The 22,005-nt window shown below is 43.1% G+C and overlaps 1 protein-coding gene across 2 annotated transcripts in view; it reads right to left on the bottom strand.

The window, feature by feature from the left end:
• Window positions 1-1,474: 1,474 nt before the first annotated feature.
• The window catches only part of MSLN (mesothelin), a 105,708-nt gene continuing 85,177 nt past the window's right edge, over window positions 1,475-22,005 (bottom strand). For both annotated transcript variants that reach the window (XM_073636437.1, XM_073636438.1), the window contains exons 33-41: window positions 20,614-20,704; window positions 19,638-19,749; window positions 17,788-17,972; window positions 10,329-10,475; window positions 9,504-9,637; window positions 8,777-8,901; window positions 6,241-6,335; window positions 4,467-4,716; window positions 1,475-2,216 (exon numbers count right to left, since the gene is read on the bottom strand). In XM_073636437.1, coding sequence (XP_073492538.1) covers window positions 2,149-2,216; window positions 4,467-4,716; window positions 6,241-6,335; window positions 8,777-8,901; window positions 9,504-9,637; window positions 10,329-10,475; window positions 17,788-17,972; window positions 19,638-19,749; window positions 20,614-20,704 — 1,207 coding nt within the window. In that variant the 3' untranslated portion in view covers window positions 1,475-2,148. The remainder of the gene's footprint in view (window positions 2,217-4,466; window positions 4,717-6,240; window positions 6,336-8,776; window positions 8,902-9,503; window positions 9,638-10,328; window positions 10,476-17,787; window positions 17,973-19,637; window positions 19,750-20,613; window positions 20,705-22,005) is intronic.

Below are 22,005 nucleotides of genomic sequence, written 5' to 3' on the forward strand. Positions count from 1 at the left end.
GCGCTCATCCGAATGCTGTATATGGCAAGAAAATTAATTGCTCAGTGGTGGATCACTCCGCGAGTGCCCACCAAGAAGCAATGGATAGACAGTGTCAATAGGCTCTTAATAAGAGAAAAGACTGCTTACCAACATAGAAAAGTCCCACAAAAGTTTCTATCGATATGGCAGGCATGGTTGGATGTTCCTGGTCTAGCCCCACACCAACTAATCAAAGATAGGTTACTCTTGGGCTAATGTGGACATAACCACTATATGGATAATAAAAGTATGTAAAAAGAAAGGGATAAACAAGGCAATACACTCCCCGAGAGGTATGAGACAGATTATGCAATATTACAATGTATGGCAAGATTTGGTTTTGTTTTGTTATGGTTTTTTTTTCCGATTTCTTTCCTTCTTTTTTCTTCTTCTTTTTATTGATTGATATTCTCTTTTTCCTCCCTATACTGGAGAATGTTATATTGCACTAACTACAATGAACACAGACAATCATAATAGAGCTGTATTATACTGTGGTGGATCTCGCTGATTTTATAGGAAGATAACTGTGTCTCCCCCTTTTTACAGCTTAAAGATACTGTATAACACAGGAGTTTTCCTATACAAGGGAGATAGTATTCTAGTCAATATCCGAATACACCATTTGACAATCAGACATGTACTTTCTAAGAGGCATATTATATGTCAAATTTATTGTTCAAAGATAACAATGCAATTACCTTTACTTTTGGTGGAATACAAATAGAACCTCCTCTTGACAATCTTAAAATGTGGCCAACAGTGTTCATGACAAACTGCACTAATACTCTAAAATATATGTACAATCAATATGTTAACATGTATGATGTATGATTTTGTTCCCTATGCAAAATAAAAACCTTTCTGATTTTAAAAAAAAAACTACTGACACCACTTTCCCCTGCCCTACCATAAATTGTAAAAAAATAAATTATTAAAAAAAAAAAAACTACTGACACCGTCCACTGCCACATACCACCCACCCCCTTCCCCAGAAGCACTGTGAAAAAATATTGAAAAAGCGATTTAAAAAATATTTTGCCGCGCGGGGGGGGGGGTTTGTGGATGCGAAGCGCCGCCTCCCTGAAATGAGTTTTTTGCAGGTTGGGACGTCTGGCATCATCATGAACGAAGGGCTGGTCTTAAAGTAAACCTGTGCTTTGCCCATGTAGCAACTAGTATTTTTAGAAGGAGGTCACCCTTCCAACTTGAACAAATTAGCTCTCTGTCTCCATAGTCTTTATAAACATTCACTTCAAATGTTTCCATATGTCACATGATTATCTGGCAAAAAAAAAAAAAAAAAACTATTCAACCATCATGGCTGCTACTTCTGTATTTCTCATAATACCACATCATGAACTTGTGCCAATGAAACAAGGCTTACTGCACATACTCTGCATCTGCATTATGTAGATATCAGCACAATACAATTAAAACTGTACAAACATAATCCACTTTCTTTGTTTTATTGACAGCGTAATAAATCTTTACATGTAAACAAATTCCTTCTGAGGTTACAATGCAGTTAATTAAAGGCTTATATGCACCTTTCGTGTGCACACATTTGAGATGAAATTCATAATCATGCCTCTCTGTTAGGCTGGCCATACATTATACAATTTTCTTATTCAATTTCCTTTAGATTTACCCTCAACTATGTATTGCAAGGGCCCGCCTGGCTGTATACAAATCAATAGTGTTTAGATTTGACCTAATATTATATGGTTTTGGTAAAGTTAAAGGAAAATTGTATAATGTGTGGGCAGACTTCCATTCATGTTACAAGCTACATTATCTTTAGTAGGCACTAGTGAGTCCTTGGATGCAGATATATAAATGCTTGAACAAAGAATGGAATGAGTGGTATGATGTGGTAAAAATCATAGGAAAAATGATAGAAAAAGAAAGTAAGGGGGTGCCTGATATTGATTTAAAGGACTAGTCCACTTTTTGGGCAAATGGTATATATCATAATTTCAATCTTTGCTATTTCCACAAACAACATATAATAATTCTTTCAAAGCCACCCCGTATTTAATATATAAGAAAGAAGCAATAATTAAGGTTTGCGCTGTCCATAATTAAACTGAATCTGTCCTTGGACACAATTCAAGGTTGAGTGTCTCAGAAAAGAAAGGCGACCCCCACAGCAGCCAGGACAAAAGACAGGGACTGTAGGAAAACTGAAGCATCTGCAAAGAGAAATGGAAATTAATATGTAAGACTTTATGGTACGGTATATGTCGGGGCATAATAAAATAAAATGATTTGCAGTACGTCTGTGGAATATGTGAACATTTCTCCATGTTTCATTCCTTTAAAGGCCATGCAAGTACAGAAAAAAAAAATTTGATCCTAGAAATGCACTCAGCTCCTCATTTCCTGTTGTGTGCTGACAACACAGTGGCTTTCCTGGAAATCACAAGGAATGGTGTCAGCCCTGCCCAGTTTTCTTTTCTGAACTGTGGAACACCTCCAATTCTACTTACTCTACAACATGTGTCAAACACAAGGTCCATGGGCCGCATCCGGAACGCCAGGCCATTTCATGTTGCCCTCACACCTCTCCTGCAGCTGGTGGTACCCCTTCATCTCCTCCCCCACCTTGTCTCAGCAGTTAGCAGCAGAGAGGAAGCAGAACTTCTCTGCCAGATCCTGATCTTCTCCTAGCAGCCGTAGAGACGCTCATCTCTGCCACCCCCCCACCCCCCATCTCAGCAGTCAGCAGCAGAGAGGCATACAGAACTCCTCCTTTAGATCCTTTGCCTCTCTGTGCAGCGGCAGCACCCCCTCATCTCCACCTCCCCTGCTCTCAGCATTCAGCAGACTTCAGCACTCCTCTGGTCCTCCTCCAGACCCTGCACTTTCTGCTTTACAGCTCCCCCCCCCCAGCTTCTTCCCAGCAGCAGCAGCACAAGGTAAGGGGTGCATTGCTATGTAAGAGAGGGTGAGGGACTCTTGATTTCTGATGATGGGGGTGCACTTGACATTTGATGTAAGGGGGGGGGTGCGTTCTAGACATCTAGTCTAATGCTGCGTACACACGATCGGACTTTCCGAAGGGAAATGTTCGATGTGAGCTTGTTGTTGGAAAGTCTGACCGTTTGTATGCTCCATCGAACATTTGCTGTCGGAATTTCCGCACACAAATGTTTGAGAGCAGGTTCTCAAATTTTCCGACAACAAAACTTGTTGATGGAAAGTCCGATCGTGTGTACACAAGTCCGACGCACAAAAGTTCACGCATGCTCTGAATCAAGCAGAAGGAGCCACACTGGCTATTGAACTTCCTTTTTCTTGGCTTGTCGTACGTGTTGTACGTCACCGCGTTCTCACGTTCAGAATTTTTGGCCAACATTTGTGTGACCGTGTTTATGCAAGACAAGTTTGAGCCAACAACCATCAAACAAAAATCCATGGTTTTGTTGTCGGAAAGTCCGATCGTGTGTACGGGGCATTACAGATACAAGGGGCAATCATAATGCTGATGTGGCTTGTGATGAAATTGAGTTTGACACCCCTGCTCTACAAAATAGGGATGAGGTGTTCTGCGATACAAGGGAAAAAATGGAAGGGCTTATTAGGGATATCACAGAAAAGCTCAATAGGTATTTTTGCACATATAGAGCAGGTATTACAAAACATTTTCAATGGTATATTTACCCGACCAAAGGGGAGCAAATGAGAGAAGTTTGTAGTTGGGTTTTACATACACTTTAACCTGTCATTTACAATTAAGACTTGATAATAAAAGCCTAATAGCATTGTTTAACAACTAAACATCTCCGCTCCCTTGATGAAGGACCTCTAGAATCTAGGACATTCCTGAGAAATTCATAGTTGTCATTTTAAATCCTGTTTTTTAATTAGAAGTTCCTCTCTGCCAATCCCTTCACTGGCTTCCCTACCTCACCATATAAAATTCAAAGTACTAACCACAACATACAAGGCCATCCATAACATTGTCCCCAGCTACATTACCAACCCCATCTGTAGATATCACCCAAATTGTCCTGGCCGCTCCTCCCAAGATCTCCTGCTCTCTAGCTCCCTTGTTACCTCCTCCCATGCTCACCTCCAGGACTTCTCCAGAGCCTCTCCCATCCTCTGGAACTCCCTGCCCCAGTATGTCCGGTCAGCTCCTACCCAGTCCACCTTTAGGTGATCCCTGAAAGCTCACTTATTCAGGGAAGCCTACCCCACCTCCGCCTAAGAACTGTACCCGAGTCACCTCCGTCAGATCATTCCCCGCAGCTGTTACCTCTTTTTACCACCCCCACTCCCTTTATATTGTAAGCTCCATGAGCAAGGCTCTCCTATCTTTTATTGAACTTTATTGTAATTGTACTGTCCCCCTCTACATTGTAAAGCACTGCCCAAACTGTTGACGCTATATAAATCCTGAATAATGATTTCAATAGAAGGAAGGTAAATATACTTACTAGCTTTGGTAGTGGTGGTAGTGGCGGTAGTGGTGGTAGTGGTGGTAGTGGTGGTAGTGGTGGTATTGGCGGTAGTGGCGGTAGTGGCGGCAATATCCCGTAATCCTCCCACGATACCCAGGCCCAATGTGTCAAGGTCAGATTGTTTCTGGTTTTGGACCCATAGACTGACAGTCGTGCTTGATAACTGGCTGAGCAGATCGGCTGTATTGTTGCCAAGCAGGCTCTTTACATCACTGACTGTGAGGTTCTGGTAGGACAAAAGATAAGATGCATTTAGACTGTTCCGAGAACCTGGTGAAATTTTTAAATTTTGGGGTTAAAAGCCCCATCAGTGCTTTTTTGCCATCTGTGTCTCTTGGGGGAGATGACCCTTTAACTTCCGCCTGTAGATACAAAAGCTTAGATGAAATCTCTCCTTAGGACAGTCGCTTGAATAGGATTTAGCATCACCTGGTCTCAAAAGATCAAATGGGTTTTGTCCCCTGCGACAGGCCACTGATAATATACACTGCACGCTCCTTTTAACTCATCTAGCCTACCGTCGATCCATACCCCTTATTTTATTGTCCTTGGACATTTCGAAAGGAATTTGATACTTTGTCCTGACAGTATCTAAAAGAAGTCCTCCACTATAGAGACCTGGGTGATCCCTTCCTAAGTTGGGTAGATACATTGTACTCCCATCCGATGGCCTCGGTCAAATATATGGGGTACAAATCCTCTAAATTTCCCATCTCAAGTGGGACGCATCAAGGCTGCCCATTGTCTCCACTTCTCTTTATTATAGCCCTCGAACCTTTAGCGGAACACATCTGCTTGAATCCCGATATTCGGGGGTTGGAATTGGCTGGAATGCATCATAAACTGGCGCTGTTCGCCGACAACGTTTTAGTGTACGTTAGGTCTCCTCATACTAGTCTTTCCAATTTACTTTCACTTCTGCACAGTTCTGCCTCCTTGTCAGGACTTCAAGTTAACCAGACCAAATCCTGTGCATTAAATGTTTTATTGCCAGATGTGATTCAACATTCTTTGGCCACAAACTTCTCATACCATTGGTCACACTCTGTTTCCTATTTGTGGATTAACTTAACACCGATCCACCATTCCTTATATATGGCTAACTACCCCTCCCTTATCAGATCACTCACCCGTTTACTGGAATTATGGGATCAGTCTATAATTTCTTGCATGGGCCGCAGCCACATGGTCAAGATGACCCTTCTCCCCAAACTCCTGTATGCTTTTTAAGTCCTACCCGTTTCAATCCCCTCACATGTCTTAAATTTGTCTGGGGCTCGACAAGGCCAAGACTGAATCAAGCAGTGTTATACAAACAGAAGCGTGCAGGGGGTTTGGGAGATCCAAATCTGATGCACTACTATAAAGCAGCGCAAATTGCGCCCTTGATACAGCTATATGCTGGAGTTTCAGCTCCTCTTTGGACATATATTGATCTAGTGGATGTGGACCTTGTCCCATTATCGTACTGCAGTAGGGAACAGACACAAAAGATACGCTCAGCATCTTTCCAAATAACTGTTCCCTAATGCAGTAATTATTATTAATTTGGAACCACTAATCAATATGAGGATAGGAGTTGTCCATCTACAAAATGTCCAACTCAAACTCAACATTTGAGATATTCCCTCACTCTCAAATCAGTAATGATGAGTTCTGATTGGTTGCTCTGGGTCACTGTACTTCGCACACAGGTCTTTGCCTTCTTGAATAAGCCTAAATGGGTTGCAATTGTGTAATTTACACTTACCACCACAGAGTTCGGGTTCAAGCTCACAAAGGTTGAGATATCCATGTTGGGACTTTTGGCGGCGAGTGCCTTCAGGTCTGCCAATGGCGCACCAGCTGACAATATAAAAGGTAGTCGTTTATAAATGTGGTTTTATTGCAAACTTGAGGATTTTTCTTTCACATTCTTTTGTTGTCTGCAGTATTCTTTGCTTTTCAAGGTAACAAATTCATGAACCAGGAATTTCTACAATTTATTCTGACATATTCTTTTTAATACTTGTAAAGAAGTAAAATATCAGATTTGGTGGAAGAGGGGAGTAAGGATGGCACAAGACAACATCATATTTTGTATAGTCTGAGGACCAAAAATCGTGGAAAGAACAGAACACACATTCAGTCCACAATTTGCACACAGTCCATGGCAGCCATTGTGAAAAGACTTTTACAATAATTTATGAAAATTGAAGACCACACATTTTGTAAGGGCTTGTATACATGGATTTCTTTGATCTCTTTTTACTAAAAGTTGGAAAAGAATCTTAAAGTGAGGTTCCACCAAAAAAAAAACTACATGAAAAATCCTTAAAAAAAAATACAAAAAAACATTTGGATATTTTTTTTACTTACCTCTAAATGCCTGTTGCTAGGGGGTCCCTCGTAGTCTGCCTTTTCCAGTGCCTGGGCTGGTGACATCACTTCTCCCTCGGCACAGGAAGGGCTCAGCTCTGCTCCCTCCCTCCTGTCAATCATGGCGCACTGCGGCGCTCGCGCGTGCGCAGTGGGTGCCAGGCTGTGAAGCCACAGCCCGGCGCCCACAGTTGCAATGCCGGCGCCGCTGAACGGAGGGGGAGACAAGCGGGACTTCGATCCCCCACATTGCTGGACCCTGGGACAGGTAAGTGTCCAATTAAAAGTCAGCAGCTGCAGTATTTGTATTTTTTTTTTTTTTGACTGGCCCTCCTCTTGAAGAGCAGAGGTTCACATTTGAATTGGATCTTACGGGGTGTATGTTATGAATGGGTGAACTTAGTAGCACTCACATTACCCAACAATACAGTTTTATATCACTCTTATCTCTTGCCTTAAGGACCCACTCACACGTGTGCGTTTTAGCAATGCACCTTACCACAAAACATGACAGCACGCCTGTTCTATGTTGCAGTGTATTGGGGTGCCATTCATTGTAAATTGGCATTCTAACACATTTTACAGTGGAGCCCAACACACCACAACACACCTCAACACATAAACTGTGTGGTGATCAGCATTAGTAAAAAAGGATCATGTGTGTTTTTTATCTGTTGTTGTGCATTAGTAGTTCATTCATAATGACTGGGTTGCCTTGACCCAATGAATGCTATAGTGTTCCATAATATACGTTAATAATAACGTACTGCAACAGAATGCTTAAGAATGCATCAGAATGCTTAAGGTTGAATGGGCCCAAACATTTTTAAATCCACTGGCAACAGCTTACTACCTCAGGGTAGGTGACTTCTCAATACTAATGCTGATTGGCTGACAAAATTGGCCAATCCAGAAGTCACATTCCCTGGGGAAAGAGTCTTTACTGTGAGAATGAAAATGGGTTAGAGCTTCTGGCAAGATTTTATTTTTGTCTCTTTATCTTTAGTTTGTGTCCCAGTGACACCTCTGTAAAACCAAGACAAGAAATGAAGCGCCAAGGGTCACAGTAATAGAAGGATGCAGGAAACCTTACATACGATCTAGCGTTTTTCCAGTTTACTTGAAAATATGTTTTGTTGCCACCTGTGTATTCTTTGAGAAGATTTTCTAACACTTCCTTGTTCCACTGAGCCCCTGACATCAGAACAGGATCATTAAGCACTTTTATGATCAACTGAAAATTTTGTTTTGTGTTTAGTTGCAATTTTATATGTTCAGTGGGCATGTTTTGTATGTATTAGTTTTGCTGTAAATTGCTAAAAAAAAAATTCAATAAAAAAAGTATCTGATTAAAAAAAAAGATATATAGATATAGATATAGATATAGATATAGATATCTATATCTATATATATATATAAAAATGTTGTCCAGATCGGTTCTCTGACACACACAGATATTTTGTTTGATCAGTCTTAGGCAATTAAAAAAGCCCCACCCAATATGGCAGTAAATACTTTTGAGTAGTGTTGCATTGCCTTTTGCAGTCTATATGGTTCAGTTGTTGTCACTGGGAACAGTTTATAAGTGCACATTAAGTGCACATGTGAATTGGAGCTTCTTCTACCATAATAACATTTTAAAAGTTAAATAAACATTATTTAAAAATAACTGCTGATCAAGGGCATCACAAATATATTACACACATCCTACATTCCATGTCAGGGCCATTACATTTATAGTGACCAATCCCATTTAAGTTGAATACACCTGAAGACACTAAGTGTTCTTTGCTTGCTTCTGATTTTGATGCCCATGTACACAATCCCTAAGACCATCGTCCACCAGTTACCTTCCCCAACCCTCATAGAATAGAGTCAGCAAATCACCAGCTGTTCCTCAAGTGAACTGTCCTAGCCATGTTACTTACGTAGGTACGGCTTTATCAGGTTGTAATAGGAAGATGTTTGGTCCTGATAGGATGTCTTCGCTATACTATACAGAGCATCCTTCACCGACTGGCTGCAGATTGATATGTCTAGAGGTTGGGCATCACTGCCAATAGTAAGGGGAGAACATAAGATATAACATAACATAACATATAATGAATTAAGTTTAGGAATAGAAATTTAAAGCATCAAAGTGTCAAATGACTTTGCATGCAAAGGATGTACAGTATCTACCCAAAATTAATATTTTAGTTGTAGGATAGATATTAGCCTCTTTTATTTATTGGTGGCTGGTAATCTTTTGTTGGCTCAAGCATAATCTTCAGCATGATCTCCATAACATTGGTTGCAGCTTTCTGCAGGGGAAGCTTCATACACTTTATTGAATGGGCAAAAAAAAAGCATACTGGGAAGAAGAGATCACCTGTCAAAGTCATGTGACCTTGTTTTTCTCCGATCACAGAGTATTCTCTAGGACACTTTGCAGAGAACATTCTGAAGGACACCGCAGGCTTAACAGCATGGCCAGTATTTTATCAATGATGTCAAAAGTGCAGTGGGCAGTAAACAATGTAGTGTCCTATGGATTATGGTATCTGCTCTCCATTATTAAAAGTATATGTTTTACATACTTCTAATACATTGCGAGATATATGCCAAACAAATGAATTTTGGACTGCCCTGCTGTGTTATAGAAAGTTCACTGACCTTAGAGCAGTTGATGTGATGAGATTCAGCTGCGTTGAACTCAAGAGACATATGTATTTGCTGCTAATGGCGTTGATCGCAGCTCCACTCAATGGGTTACCCAAATTAATATATCGTGTAATGATAATCTGAGCCTGAAAATAAAGCAAGGAAAAAAGTCAATGGAGCAGCAATGTATTTTGCATAAATAATGCATTTTTTTTAAAGCTGTGAAACCTGCAAAGTTTACACTCACTGCTGATTGCAAAACTTGTCTGGTCTGGCTTAGTGGGGGTGGGAGGTGTCAGACTTCTGCTCACACAGAGCACGCTGCCTAGACTTACAATTGAGCTTAAATAGTAAAATTTCAGCCCAAACTTTTTTTAAGGGGTGAGAGTTACATCTTTTCGCAGCTATTGGTCTGAGTTAAGAAAGAGGACATGCTGGACCATTGCAGAGAGACCACTGCTCTCACACATAGCTCTCTGCAGCATGTTGTCCATGCCTAAATTTTTTTGCTAACAGTGAAGCTGAATAGAATGTATGACATATGCAAAACACTGTTTTTCTGCACATGTTACTCAAATATACACTATGACAGCAGTTGGACTTTAAACAAAATGACAGGTTCCCTTAAAGTAATCTGTTTTGTGATTGGCTGCTGTTTGCCACTGTTTTAACAATAGCACCACCCCAAGATCCTGCCATGGAAGAAGTGCATGACTTGGTCTTATATTTCACCCAGAACCCTGGACCTGCAGTTAGTATGATAATAAGTAGATGTTGGAGTTTTATGGACAGCCAGGACTCTGCTGTCACAGAAGTAGCTCATAACCTTCTACCTACCAGGTTGTTTGGTGGTCCTGCTGTCAGCAAACTTCCCAAAATGTCTACGGAGGTGATATTCCATTTGTTAATATCGGCTGATGAACACAGGAAGCTGATGGCTCCCAGGTTGCTTATAACAGTTTCTGGGTAACCTCCAGGATAGATCTGTAGGAAAGATGTATGAGACATAATAAGAGAGTAGTCTTCTAATAACAAACAAAACAAATATTTTCCTAGTACACTTACCAGCAAGCAAAAAACAAATTACACTGTCTAATGCCGCGTACACACGAGCGGACTTTCCTGCAGAAAAGGTCTGACGGAACGAAGCCGTCAGACATTACGATCGTGTGTGGGCTTCATCGGACCTTTTCTGTCAAAAAATCTGACGGACCTTAGAAATAGAACATGTTTCAAATCTTTCCGACGGACTTGATACCTATCGAAAAAAACGTTCGTCTGTATGCTAGTCCGACGGACCGAAAACAACGCAAGGGCAGCTATTGGCTACTGGCTATTGAACTTCCTTTTCTAGTCCGGTCGTACGCCATCACGTTCGAAACGATCGGACCTTAATGGGATCCTGTGTAGGCAAGTCCGTTTCGTCGGAACTCCGTTGGAACTCCATTGAAAAGTCCTTCGGAGTTCAGTCCGACGAGAAGTCCGCTCGTGTGTACGCTGCATTACAATTTGGGTTAAAAGCAAGGGTTTTAGTTGCACAACATTTGAAAATATACTGCATGTGAAAGCCGCACTGCTTCACTAAGGACCCTATGTGTGCTCCTAACTTTAATCTTTGAGAATCTCCATCTTATTTATTTATTTATTTATTTATTTCAGGTACTTATATAGCGTACTACATATACATTGTACATTCACATCAGTCCCTACCCTCAAGGAGCTTACAATCTAAGGTCCCTAACTCGCATTCATACATACTAGGGACAATTTAGACGGGATCCAATTAACCTACCAGCATGTCTTTGGAGTGTAGGAGGAAACCGGAGTACCCGGAGGAAACCCACGCAGGCACAGGGAGAACATGCAAACTCCAGGCAGGTAGTGTCGTGGTTGGGATTCGAACCAGCGACCCTTCTTACTGCTAGGCGAAATCTTGGAGAATATATAGTATAGCAATGGATAAATTAAAGGCAAGTATGCCCATTCCCTTTAAAGGAGCAAGGATACACCAGAAGCTCACCAAAGCATACACCAGAAGCTCCCTATGCCAATTCCAGTAAACTAAGGAATAATGGGCTGCTTCCAGACATACCTTCCCTTAAAGCAGAACTCCGAGCAAAACATTTTTTCCATGTCCTTGTTGCTGATCTCCTACCTTCCCCAACTTTGCCATTCATGTTCTTCTGAGCTCTGTAGTTCCTCTGCAATAGGCTGCTGGACTTGCTGAAAAACTGTTGCTTATTGCCTGCTGACATCCTGTTTGTGAGACCGCTGGCTGCTATCCCTCTCCTGAGCTCAGCCAGCGGTCTGACACGCCCAGTTGTAGTCCTCTGAAAATGAGCAGGGAGGAAGCAGAGATGTAGTGGGTGGAATGGGTCTCACAGCCTCCGGTCTGTGCCACCCATAAAGGAGGTGTCCTCCTTCTTCTCTCTCCTCCCTCCTCCTCCCTGCCAGCAATCCGCCCCTCCACTCCGCCCCGAGGCGCACCGGCACCCCGCTATTGCTATCTCTGTGCAGAGCGGGGATTATTATTAGAAATCAGTTGCATACCTCCCAACATTTTGAGATGGGAATGAGGGACACCTACTAGCAAACGTATGTAGGCATCGGACACACCCCTCTGCCACACCCCCTTAAAGGAGAATTAACCAAAAAAAAGGTTAATTAAATCCACAACTATTCCTTTTATATTGGCTTTAAAAATTTACAAATGCAGCAATTTAGAAGTTGGATGAAAGGTTTAGCACTGGGAAACACTTTTTGAAAGATAAAAAGTGCATTTTATTTACAACTATATAGATCAGACCAAAATGAGGGACAAATGAGGGGGAAAGAGGGACAGAGGGACATTGCTCCAAATCAGGGACAGTCCCTCGAAATCAGGGACAGTTGGGTGCTATGCAGTTGTATGACACAGCGGGGATGTCCCACTGTGTCAGGTATTGTATATGAGAACACCGATAGCTGATGTCTGCCTCCTTCCGGTATTGGCACAGTGCACTGTCAATTACAATACCGGGAGGTGGACATCAGTGATCAATGTTCTCATATACAATACCTGACACAGTGGGACATCCCCGTTGTGTCATACAACTGATTTCTAATAATAATCCCCGCTCTGTAATGGTGGTCCCTGAGAAGCTGCACTGGTGAAACAGACATGCTTCACTGGTGGTCCCTGGTATTCAGCACTGGTGGTCCCTGGTGGTCCCTGGCATTCAGGTCTGGTGGTCCCTGGCATTCGGCACTGGTGGTCCCTGACATTCGGCTCTGGTGGTCCCTGACATTCAGCTCTGGTGGTCCCTGGTGGTCCCTGGCATTCGGCACTGGTGGTCCCTGACATTCGGCTCTGGTGGTCCCTGACATTCGGCTCTGATGGTCCCTGACATTCGGCTCTGGTGGTCCCTGACATTTGGCACTGGTGGTCCCTGACATTTGGCACTGGTGGTCCCTGACATTCGGCTCTGGTGGTCCCTGACATTCGGCTCTGGTGGTCCATGACATTTGGCTCTGGTGGTCCCTGACATTTGGCTCTGGTGGTCCCTGATACTTGGCTCTGGAAGTCTCTGACATTTGGCTCTGTTGGTCCCTGACATTCGGCTCTGGTGGTCCCTGATATTTGGCTCTGGAAGTCTCTGACATTTGGCTCTGGTGGTCCCTGATATTTGGCTCTGGAAGTCTCTGACATTTGGCTCTGGTGGTCCCTGATATTTGGCTCTGGAAGTCTCTGACATTTGGCTCTGTTGGTCCCTGACATTCGGCTCTGGAAGTCTCTGACATTCGGCTCTGGTGGTCCCTGATATTTGGCTCTGGAAGTCTCTGACATTCGGCTCTGGTGGTCCCTGATATTTGGCTCTGGTGGTCTCTGACATTTGGCTCTGGTGGTCCCTGACATTTGGCACTGGTGGACACTGACACGTTGCACTGGTTTGCATTCATATTAAAATGCTTTGTATTTATAAGGCTGTAACCTATCATACCGTGTGTTATGTATGGCTTGCTGGTTGCAGAATGGGGGGTGTGATTTATGTGGCAGTGGGCGAGTTCACATTTACATGTACAAGCCTAATGTACCTCCCATATTCACTCCCATCCCAAGGATTCATGGGAAATGTAGTCTGATTACAGTTAGAGAGAGAGAGAAGAGGATATGATGCAATCACTGTTCTAAAAGATCCTCCCTGCCAGAAAAGATGAAGCATTTTCTGAATCACAGAGCTGACTTCCTGAAAATTAAATCAGTCATATCTCTTAACCTCCCTGGCGGTTTTCCTGAGTGTGGCTCGGGGTTAAATTTCAGCACCATTAGCGGTAACCCCGAGCCACACTCGGGATTGCATTGCAGGATCCTGGTGCGGTATACTTACCTTGTCCCCAGGATCCTGCGATGTCCCCCTACTGTGTCCGTGGGCTCTGTCCTCCTCCCGAAGCCTCTGTGTTTCGGGCTCTGTTCCCTGCGAGCGTCGCAACGCACGGGGGCGGAGCCCGGGACAAATTAAAAAAAAGTAAAAAATCATAATACGTACAGTGCACTGTAATCTTACAGATTACATTACTGTATGAAATTATTTCACATTCCTTTTGTCCCCAGTGCTTTGTCCAATGCCCTGCATGCAGTTTTATATTATATTATATTAAACTTGAGATTGTCCATAGCAACCAAAAAGTGCCCCTGTACGTCAAAAGTGGTTTTAGACCAGATAGAAAACAGCGATAGTAAATTAGAACACTTGCAGAATTGAGCGATAGTGAATCGTGGGGAAATAAATTTTATTACTATTACATTATTGTTTTTTATAACTATTTATATTTATTTATTATATTATAATTTATGATTTTGTGTTTCAAACTTCATCATACCCGGGATATCTACTAGACTCTTGGTGGACAGATTTAAGTGTGTTATTGCTAAGAATTACAGGCCTATAATATAAAACGACAAATTTCTATGCAAAATAATTGTACCGCTTACGGGACGCAAAAATCTGACATAATCATACCGCCAGGGAGGCTACACGGTAAGAAATTTCACAAATGTAATGACTGTTTAGTGTTTAGTGTTTTTTTTTGGGGGGGGGGGTGTACTAATGGGGGATTTTGTGAAAATCCCAGAGTTCTGCTTTAATTTAGAGTTAAGACCACACTATACACAGGGGTTTTCATGGCTTCCACTTATATTTGCAAATGTTTTGAAAGTAAAATCTCTTTTTAATGCAGATTACCAGTTGACAGTGTCATTTGTTTTGCTGGCTAGATGGTAAGTGTGTTGGGAAATATATTTTGTTTTGTTTGTACTGTGCAATGCCCTTCCATGTGCACCTTACTTTAAAGCTAGCTCTAAATTGGGGTGGTTGTCAGTTTTGTTTAAATTGTTCTGATAAGTCTATTTGAATACTGAATAAAACCCTTTTATTCAGTGCCTGCTTTTTTTTTTTTTTTTTTTGTATCTTTTTCTTTGTTTGCTCAATGTCTTCTATACTACATGGCTGCTTGAACCTTGAAAGTGTGACAACATTGCCAAAGTCTGCAATAATGTCCTTCCTAATAGGATACCAAACTAAAACTTGGCTCTAACTTCCCATGGGTACAGCTTTCAAGGGGAAAAGCAAAGTTTGTCTACTTCAGCTTAGCGTCCATCCCCTGAGTGACAGAACTTATGCTACAAGAGGTTTGCTGTGTCCTCCAATGAACATTTGTATAACATTTCTCTAGCAGCCTTATTTTAATAAAACATTAACTCCTGAGGTTTTTATAACCCAAGTCATTTCTTTCTTTAGGCTCCATTTCCAGCCCTGTATTATTTTACTTTGCGTAAAAGAGGATGGAGACACCTCCCACCAGAAGTGGACACACTAGAAAAGGCAGGTACTTTTCAGATCAAGGTGGAATCTTGGTTTGGGCAAGTCGATCTCTCAAAAATATATTTTTCTGTTTTAAGTTTAGAGATTTGTAAACTAGCCAGTAGAAGAAGTAGCCCCAACCTCCTGGTTAAAGTGGAGCCAATGTTAAAATTAAAAATTAATGCTTATCTGTCTGCTTTTAAATGTTTAAACAATGTACTGTACATGCGGTGCATGCTCATTTCAGTGTACACCTCTGGGTCATTACCATCAGGGCCACCATCAGGGGGGTACAGGCAACACACTTGTAAGGGGCCCGAGCGTCCCAAGGGGCCCGCCGTACAGCAGTTTAATGAATGAAACTGTTATGCCGCGTACACAATTGGAAATTCAGCCAGCAAAAGACTGATGAGAGCTTTTGGTCGGAAAATGCGACCATGTGTATGCTCCATCGGACTTTTGCTGGCGAAATTCCCGGAAGCAAAATGCGATCGTCTGTACAAATTCTGACGCGCAAAATTCCTACGCATGCTCGGAAACAATTCGACACATGTTCGGAAGTATTGAACTTCATTTTCTCGGCTCGTCGTAGTGTTGTACGTCACTGCGTTCTTGACGGTCGAAAGTTCAGAGAACTTTCGTGTGACCGTGTGTATGCAAGGCAAGCTTGAGCGGAATTCCGTCAGAAAAACCATCCAAACCATTTCCGATGGAATATCCGCTTGTGTGTACACGGCATTAGACTTAGCACAGCAGGCAGCCGCTGGCCTCGTGGCACCCGCAATAGAGAATAACACATGCACAAGAAGCCGCCGCCTGTCTCCTACTCTCCGCGTTCCTCCCTCCCTGAAGGTGATCCTGCACTGGCTCTGCTTCCGTCACTGTTGAGGCGGAGCCTGCCGCTAGGTTACTAGTATTGTAATTAGGCGGGGTGGGACGGGACTCGAGGAGGGGGTGTGGTCAGTCTTGTCAGTGGTGGGAGTGGACACAGCCCTCTCAGGTGCATGCATTACAGATACGAGACAGAGAGCAGCACAGAGGGTAAGTCTCCAGTGCGCAGTGACGTTCTGCTGTGCTGTAGATTGGATTGGACCAGTGAAAATGGATGAGGATGATTTTAGGTGGGGATGAGAGTTGTGGAGAGGCTCTTCACAATGTAACTCATCCCCACCCAAAATCATCCTCATCCATTTTCACAATGTAACTCTCAGTGGCGGCCCATCCATTAGGGGCCCCGACACCCCTATCCATGCATCCGGCCCCCTAATCTACATGAATATTCGCTATTGTAACACTGATTCTCCTCCTAGCCAATCAGGAAGTGGGTTGTGGACCCATTTCCCTATTGGTCAAAAGGTGAAGCTATCCCATTGGCTGAGGAGGAAGGAGACGCACGGCGAAGGACTGAGAGACTGACCCACCAGCCGCCAAGTCCAATCCTCGGGCCCCTCCATGCAGAGTGCTATCAGCTCCTCCTGTAGCTGCGGAAGAGAGGAGCACACACTGAACGCCCCCTGTGACACCTTGGACACCTCATCGATCCACACCGACATCGATCCCCACCTGCCGCCAACCTCATCTGGCATCCCTGGGCATGGAGCCTGCACAGAGCCCCCTATTATCTTCAACACAGGATTGGGGAGCCAGGGTGGGGGGGGGGTGAATGGCGGGTGGTGACGTGTTAGAGAAATGGGGGGTGGGGGGGTCAGGTCCATCTTCTGCCCCTACTGATAGAGCACCAGTCGCCACTGAACTCCATTATCCTCATCCCCACCCAGAATCATCCATCCCTCTCCACAATGTATCCCCATCCCCACCCTGAATCATCCATCCCTCTCCTGGAGAGGGGTGTGGATAATTCAGGGTGGGTATGGGGATACATTGGGATAAGAGTGTTAAAAAAAAGTGGGTGCACCGAAGGACTCGGTTGGATGGCCAGTGGGCGGATTCGGTGGGGTGGCCAGTGGGCGGGCCCCGTGGAATATTGGCCCGGGGGAGCCCAGGCCTAAATCGGTGTAAGGGGGCCCAAAATTTCTGATGGCTACCCTGATTACCATACACTTCACCAGTGACTGTCCAATAGCTGAACCAAAAGAGGCTGAAGGAAGATGCCAGCATCCATAAATGGAGCAAGGCGAGGGATTGTAGACCTCGTATCACTGGAGAAGAGCATGCTACAGGCTGGCCATACATGCTTAGATTTCTTTCATCCAGCTGCCTATTGTCCGGCTGATTGGCTGCAGTCACTGATCAACCAATAATTTTCCACCTTTGATTTTCAGATAGAATGATGTCGGATGGAGTGGCGCCTGTAAGTAATTCACTCTGTGTATGGGTGGCTTATATCCACCATAATGTGCAATTATGCCGTTTATACTTGCACATAATGGCAATAACTTTGGGTTCCTGCAACAGATATCATTTAAACAGATATATAAAAACTGATAGACACTCACCACATCAAGTCTATTCTTTAGGACTTGCAGTTGCTCACTTGTGAACGCCAAATTGCTCAAGATGTTCAGGTAATTTGTAAGAGTGTCATTATCTAAGCAGGCATCCAGATCAGCGGCATTGTAATTCAGCGGGAGGAGAGGATCGTTCACATTGCTAGCTGTAATCTGCTTGCCGCTTGGGCAACCTACAATAAAAAGAAGAATATCACAGATTCCATCTACAATTCTACTTTAGAGTCGACCATAGATGAATTACATCACGGCCGGGTCAGCAGTGAACAGCCAAGATTTGATCCATCTATGGGCAGGCTGGTTGTACTGATCCGTCAATCAACTTCAGTACAACCAGCCTGTCTGATTTTTTGCATGTGATCACTGCTGGCGGTTGGAAGACTCCCTGTCAGCAGAACACAATAGCACTGTGGGAGGGATTCCCCATCCACATTGACTGTGTTGAGCAATTTTCTTTCCTTCCACCACGGAAAGTTGTACAATCCATGGCTTGCTTAAGGCTGGCTTCACACTTATGTTTCCGCTTCTTCCAGCATTTGTTATTGCTATGGGCAGGACCTTGGTCATCGTTGTGCTTCCGTTCCCATCAACAGTCTCTATAACCCATATTGAGGCATTAAAAATGGACAAGCACCTTTTTGGACAATGCAGGTCACCACATCGCACAAATATGAACTAGCACCGTTAACCGCTTCAGCCCCGGAAGATTTGGCTGCTCAATGACCAGGCCATTTTTTTGCAATACGGCACTGCGTTGCTTTAACTGAAAATTGCGCGGTCGTGCGATGCTGTACCCAAACAAAATTGACGTCCAAATAGAGCTTTCTTTTGGTGGTATTTGATCACCTCTGCATTTTTTATTTTTTGCACTATAAACAAAAGAAGAGCAACAATTTTGAAAAAAAAACACAATATCTTTTACTTTTTGCTGTAATAAATATCCCACATTTTTTATCAAAAAAAAATGTTTCCTCAGTTTAGGCCAATATGCATTCTTCTATATATATTTTGGAAAAAAAAAATGCAATAAGCGTATATTAATTGGTTTGCGCAAAAGTAATAGCGTCTACAAAATAGGGGATAGATTTATAGCATTTTTATTACTATTTTCTTTTTTTTACTAGTAATGATGGCGATCTGCGATTTTTATTGGGACTGCGACATTATGGCGGACACATCGAACACTTTTGACACATTTTTGAAACCATTGACAATTATACAGCGATCAGTGCTATAAAAATGCACGGATTACTGTATAAATGTCACTGGCAGGGAAGGGGTTAACGCTAGGGGGCGATCAAGGGGTTAACTGTGTTCCCTAGGTGCGTTCTAACTGTGGGGGGGGGATGGGACTGACTAGGGGAAGAGAGAGATCGGTGTTCATACTTAATATGAACACACAATCTGTCTCCTCTCCCCTGAAAGAACCGGGATCTGTGTGTTTACACACACAGATCCCGGTTCTCGCTCTGTCACGAGCGATCGCGGGAGCCCGGCGGTCATTGCACCCGCCGTGCTTTCACATCAGCTCCGAGTACACACTGTGGGTGCGTGTGTGCGTCTCCAGCCGCACGCCCGCCTCCGGCAGCGCGCCCCTCTGGCGACGCGCCCCTAGTGGCCAAAAGACGAAGCGACGGAGGGTAACGTTGTTTCGCCCAGCCATGCCATTCTGCCGCAATAAAACTGTGGCAGCTGGTCGGCAAGCAGTTAATAACATTGGAAAACCTGTGCATGTACATTAAAACGCATAGCTATGAATGGGCCCCTAAAAACCTTTAATTCATCCAAGGCAAAACCTCAATGGTTCCATCGATTTTGACTACATTTACTACACTCACTTGCAGCACGTCGTGATCTGGAGGAAGCACGGTATTTCACCAAGGTAGCAAACTGATCCCTTGAGTAGGCAGAATTTTGTACAGCAGTCTTCATCCAGGAATTAAAATTTACCTGTCAAGAATAAGAAAAATTTGTGAGATTAAATTAAAATTAGATAAAGAGTGTGAGAGCATGTGCAACAAATCTTTAGGTGCACCCAATGCATCCCTGGTCAGTTTTGGTGCTTCAGTGATCAGTGCATAAGATCGGTTGAAAATGCTTCTGAGTATCTTCCGACCTGCTTCTGACTTTCTTACTAAGTTGCATCAAGTAAGGCCTCGTTCACACGGACAGCTGTTTTTTTTTTTTTTTACAGCTCTGAAAAGCCATCTGTGTTGGATTGCTTTTCAAAGCTGGTTAACAAGAGGTTTGGAGGCAATGTGCCTTTCCTGGATGGCTAATTTTGTTTTGGGGGAATCCATCCGCACTGCATTTCAACCGCACCACAACTGCGTGATTGTATTCACTTAAATAGGGCGCGTCTAGCGCAGTGTTTCTCAACTCCAGTCCTCAAGGCGCCCCAACAGGTCATGTTTTCAGGATTTCCCTCAGATGCAACGGCTGTGCACTCTGCTCTGCCCATCGATCCTCTGTGAACTACACAACCCCCCCCCCCACGCTACGGAGGTGAGGGGTGGTGTGTTTTGTAGTTCTCAGAGGATGGGCAGGGCAAATGGCAAAGTGCACAGGTACTTTCAATCTCACTGGAATTCTGGCCAGGACAACGGGGATATTTGCACTTATCAAATAACTATAAAAAATGCTTTTGTAATTGTAAATAACAGACCAAACAGACCAAGTTGTTGAGTTTATATGCATTTTATATCTATAAAACTCCAAACGCATTAGCCTTTTTGGCAAACATCAGAGTTGCATACAATTCTGAGCCTACTAATGAGATAATAACAATTATAGACCCTTATTCCCCATACTTACTGTGGGAATAGCTCCTATTGTGGATTGGCTTAAAATTGCTACTATTCCTCCAAGTGAATTAAGTGTGTCTGGCGTCCAGGTGGATGAATTCCTTGATAGAGTCAAATAAAAACAGAATAAATTAACCACAAAGTTTTCAGATAATAAATAAATAAATAAAAATTTTGATGGCCAGGCCTGGCATCATTCATTAAAAGAGACCCTGCCATCCAATCAAACATCATATCTTATTTATTATGATAATAGTGTTTTATTTCCTATCTCTGGGCAATTATTTCTTTAACCCCTTCGCGCCTAAAGCCTCGTACACACGATCGGATTTTCCAACGGGAATTGTGTGATGTCAGGCTGTTGGCGGAAAATCCGACCGTGTGCATGCTCCATTGGACAATTGTTGTCGAATTTTGTGCGGACAAATGGATGGCAGGCTTTAAAATTTTTTGCGGACAAATGTCTGACGTCGGATTTTCCGAGCGCGTGTACACAAGTCCGTCCAAAGTACAAACACGCATGCTCGGCAGCAAGGAAGAGCCAGAAGCGGTCTTGTAAACCAGCGTTCGTAATGGAGAATTAACATTCGTGACGCAGCAAATTATGAAATCTCCAAATGCAGCGCACAATTCTCTTCTTCTTTAATGGGATAATAATGAAGCTGCTTTGCTGGTGATACTGATGGAGATATTGCAAAGGAATTTTCAAAGGCTTTTTTTTATCTAGTGATATCAAGAATAATATTACCGTATTATGCTTGTTATTTTTTTTTGTTTGGTACAAGTTACCACAACACCATTATCCGTAGTTTTTAAGATCAAAGATACAACTATATTGGTGTCCGTTGTCAATTTTACATTGTATTTTTTTAAATGTAACTGCCTACTCCCAAACTGTCATTTGAAGTAAAAAACATAGCCAAGTATTATTCTACACAATTTTTTTTATTGTGCATTTAAAAAAAGAAAACGAATAAAATTAGACATTGTATCTGCCAATAGAATCTAACCAAAAAGTGCATTCTATGCATCCAAAAATATAGAAAATATACCAAATCCAATCATTATTCAACCAAAAAATAAAATAAAAGCTTCATGCATGTGTCCTGCTTCTTAATGCAGAGTTCCACCCAAAAGTGGAACTTCCACTTTAAGCTCTCCTCGCCCCCTGACATGGCGCATTTGGCATTTCATTTTTTTTGGGGGGGAGCGTGTGCCCTTTTTTTCGTGGGACTTCCTGTCCCACTTTCTGCTTCCTATCTTCGGTCGCCTAGGTGACTCCTCCCCTCGCCCTAGCCGGCCCCTCCCTGCCAGCAACCTTCTGGGACACAACTCAGGTCCCAGAAGATCGGCTGGCCAATAGGAGAGTGCAGCGCGGCTCACGCATGCGCAGTGTACGCCT

This window comes from Aquarana catesbeiana, linkage group LG06 (assembly GCF_042186555.1).
Source record: "Aquarana catesbeiana isolate 2022-GZ linkage group LG06, ASM4218655v1, whole genome shotgun sequence".
Classification (NCBI taxonomy): domain Eukaryota; kingdom Metazoa; phylum Chordata; class Amphibia; order Anura; family Ranidae; genus Aquarana; species Aquarana catesbeiana.